Source organism: Asparagus officinalis, unplaced genomic scaffold (assembly GCF_001876935.1).
Source record: "Asparagus officinalis unplaced genomic scaffold, Aspof.V1 AsparagusV1_Un2324, whole genome shotgun sequence".
Taxonomy (NCBI): domain Eukaryota; kingdom Viridiplantae; phylum Streptophyta; class Magnoliopsida; order Asparagales; family Asparagaceae; genus Asparagus; species Asparagus officinalis.
The window spans coordinates 920-4,133 of record NW_017974583.1 but is presented as its reverse complement, the minus strand read 5'-3'; the positions used below and the strand labels follow the sequence as shown (position 1 = coordinate 4,133).

Below are 3,214 nucleotides of genomic sequence, written 5' to 3'. Positions count from 1 at the left end.
TATCGATCGAGCTTGTTCTGACCATTGAGCAGGGCATCCAAAAAGTCCTTATCAGTCTCATTTCCAAGTTCAATCTCCTTCAACTTCCGATCTATGAGCTCATCAAAGATCCTATGCAACTTCCTAAAATACCCCTCAGTCCTCCTCCTCTTCCCTTGCAAATCCAACTCCCTCACCAACGGGAAAAAGTCCGAAACGTTCGCACTCCCGACTACTTCCATAATCCCCCACACCAAATCCCGAAACTCCTGCGCAGAGTCCGACCGAGGATCAACCATGTCGATCGAGAACAGGGTATTCGTCAACGAGTTCATCACCGCCGTGAACACAACTCGACCAATGTCCACCGCTTCTTTTGCCTCGCCACGTTCCCTCAAATACTCGACCAACTCCCGCACTTTTTTGTGCCTGAGGGCAATGTTGGAATCCAGCCTTTGTGAAGTAAACAACTGACTTCTGCAAATTATTCGGAGATTCTTCCATTTTTGGTTTGCTGGCAACCAAACTGGAGATCCGTCATAGTGGCCGACGATTCGTACGGCGTCGGGTATGGACCGAGAACAGAAGGATTGGTCCTTTTTGACTAGGACTTCGCGAGCGAGGTCGGGGGAGGAGACCACGATGGTCGTGACTTGGCCAAGCTTGAGAGAGATGATTGGGCCGTAGGATTTGGCTAGCTGAGCTAGAGAACGGTGAGGCTTGTCGCCGAGGATGAAGAGGTTGCCGACGATAGGGAGCGGTTTTGGGCCTGGTGGGAGATTGGTTTTGGATTTTGGATTGAGAAGGTAGAAGATGATGGCAAAGGTGAAGGCGATCAAAGTGAGGCATAGGATAAACGTCGCCATGACCTTAGCACTGTTGTTGGTGGTTGATGTTTGTTCAGTGGAGTACAAGTTTTTGTGGAGGAGAAACTTTTATTAAAGGACATTTTTTTTAAATTTCATTAGCAAAATCAATCTTTGTGTTGCCATGTCATTACGGCTGGTTAAAAAAATATCAATTTAGAAAATATGATCTTTAAAATATACGAGACTACGATTCTTGCGATCGCTAGTCACAGAACTATCTAATTAACCTATGATTGACGCCACTAAATACACGAGACTAGTCATCCCTTTTATTTTAGAAACTTTAATTTGTAAATTCGACTTCATTTTGGCCAATCATGTTGATGTGACAAAACAAATGTTGATTTCGCTATTTAATTAAATTTTACTAAAACAATTTTAAAACGGACTTTTTTTAAAAAAAAAATTGTACTTTTGTAGAGGGTAAAGATATTTGTGAGCAAAATCTTCAACGATTTTAAGGGATTTTCTTTTTCCCGTGCACGTTTTCCGAGAGGCATTGAATATTGGTGATGTAAAGCCGTAAAGGTAGTTGATATTTAAACCCTGACCTAAATTGATATCTATATCTCAATCTGGCATTTTCTAACATTATGCAAAGAGGCATATTTTCTAAAAGAAACAAGGAAAAATTACTTTAAGGCCCCAAAACCCAAAAAGTGATGCGCCCCAGCCCCTCATACTTTTGGTAACGTGCTGCAGCCCCAAAAAATTGAAAAAACTGTACTCTAGCCCCTCCAGCTCATAATTAGGCAACATTCACCTAAAAATCCAATTTTACCCATCTTCTCCTCCTCCTCCTCCTCCTCCTTCCTCAGTCAAAAAAAATAAATCATCCCCTCATGCCTAGAAATTCCCGCCACCTCCCTCGCTTCCTGTTCCCCCACTCTCTACCCCCCAGGACCCTAGAAAGAAACCCTAAACCCCATGGACCTCAACGGCGTCGCCTTTGCCTTCGACGACGACGGCTTCACCGCTACCTGCCTCTTCTCTGAGGGCGTCACCTATGCTTACAACGACGTCATCATCCACCCCGGCTTCATCGATTTTCATGCCGACACCGTCGACCTCTCGCTCACCTCTCGAGGAAATTCCCCCTCTCGATCCCTTGCGTCGCCTCTCCGATGGACACCGTCTCCGAGGCCTCCATGGCCGTCGCCATGGCCTCCCTCGGCGTCGCTGCCATCGTCCACTCCAAAGCCTCCCCCTCTTGCCAGGCCACCATCGTCAGCTTCGCAGAATCCCGTTCGTATCGGATCCCGTGTTTGTCTCCCCTTCGGAATTCGTTACGTCCGAGTCCGACTTTGGCTCTTCCAACTTCTTGATCGTAACGAAATTCGGGTGCTTGAAGTCCAGACTTCTCGGCGTCATGGTGAGATATGATTAGGAGAGTTTATCGGATAAGGATTCGCTGGTGTCGGGTTACATGAGGCCAATTCTGAATTGTGCTTCTGCTGGGCATAACTTCAAGCAGCTTGCTGCATTCTTGGTTAATGAAAATTTGGAGTTTGCGCCTGTTGTTGTTGATGACAGCGAGGTCCTCGATTTGGTTACGGATGAGATTGTGCAGAGGATTAGGAGCTATCTGAAGCTTGGAAGCCCGTCGCTAGGCCCTGACGGAAGGTTCTTTGTGGGGGCAGCTGTCGGGACGAGGGAAGATAACAAGTACTGCAAGAAATTATGTCTTTAACGAAGGGAAATCTCTTCGTTAAAGAGCTGAAAACCTTTGTTATTGTATGCTAACGATAGGAAAAAATCCCTTCGTCACCCGTTGTTGAAGCCTTCTTCGCTAAAGGGTCACGAAGGTTCTAATACCCGTCGTTATATAGTCTATAACGACAGAACATATTACCGTCGTTACCATCAATGATGGGGATATTTTCCGTCGTTACCATTAGTGACGGGGATATTTTCCGTCGTTACCATCAGTGACGGGGATATTTCTCATCGTTACTTTTAGTGATGGGGAATTTTCCCCGTCGTTACCATCAGTGACGGGGTTTTTCCCCATTGTTACTATCAGTGATGGGGTTTTTCCCCGTCGTTACTATCAGTGACGGTGATATTTGCCCGTCGTTACCATTAGTTACATGGATATTTCCCGTTATTACTTTAATTGACGGTTTCTCATTTCCATTGTTGTTGTGTAATAACGGGTGACAACTCTGTCGTTGAAGACCAATTAATGACGGTTGAATACCATCATTAAAGTCCTAATGGTGGGTAATTAGTAACTCATCAACGATTATGCTTTCTCTTTGTTGATGAACAAAATACGATTTATAAAACCGTCATTATAGACTATAAATTTTTAATATATATTAATGACAATCTTTCCATTCATAGGAAACTATCATATAATCTCA

At 44.5% G+C, this 3,214-nt stretch overlaps 1 protein-coding gene and 1 pseudogene across 1 annotated transcript; one reads left to right on the top strand and one right to left on the bottom strand.

Annotated features, from left to right (window-relative positions):
• Positions 1-5: 5 nt before the first annotated feature.
• LOC109828551 (geraniol 8-hydroxylase-like) lies at positions 6-901 on the bottom strand (the record flags this gene model as incomplete). The annotated part of the gene is made up of 1 exon (XM_020395519.1): positions 6-901. A coding segment is annotated over exon 1 (840 nt), but the record flags the coding sequence as incomplete, so codon positions are not given.
• A 613-nt stretch (positions 902-1,514) lies between these two features.
• LOC109828550 lies at positions 1,515-2,963 on the top strand (annotated as a pseudogene).
• The last annotated feature ends 251 nt before the right edge of the window (positions 2,964-3,214 follow it).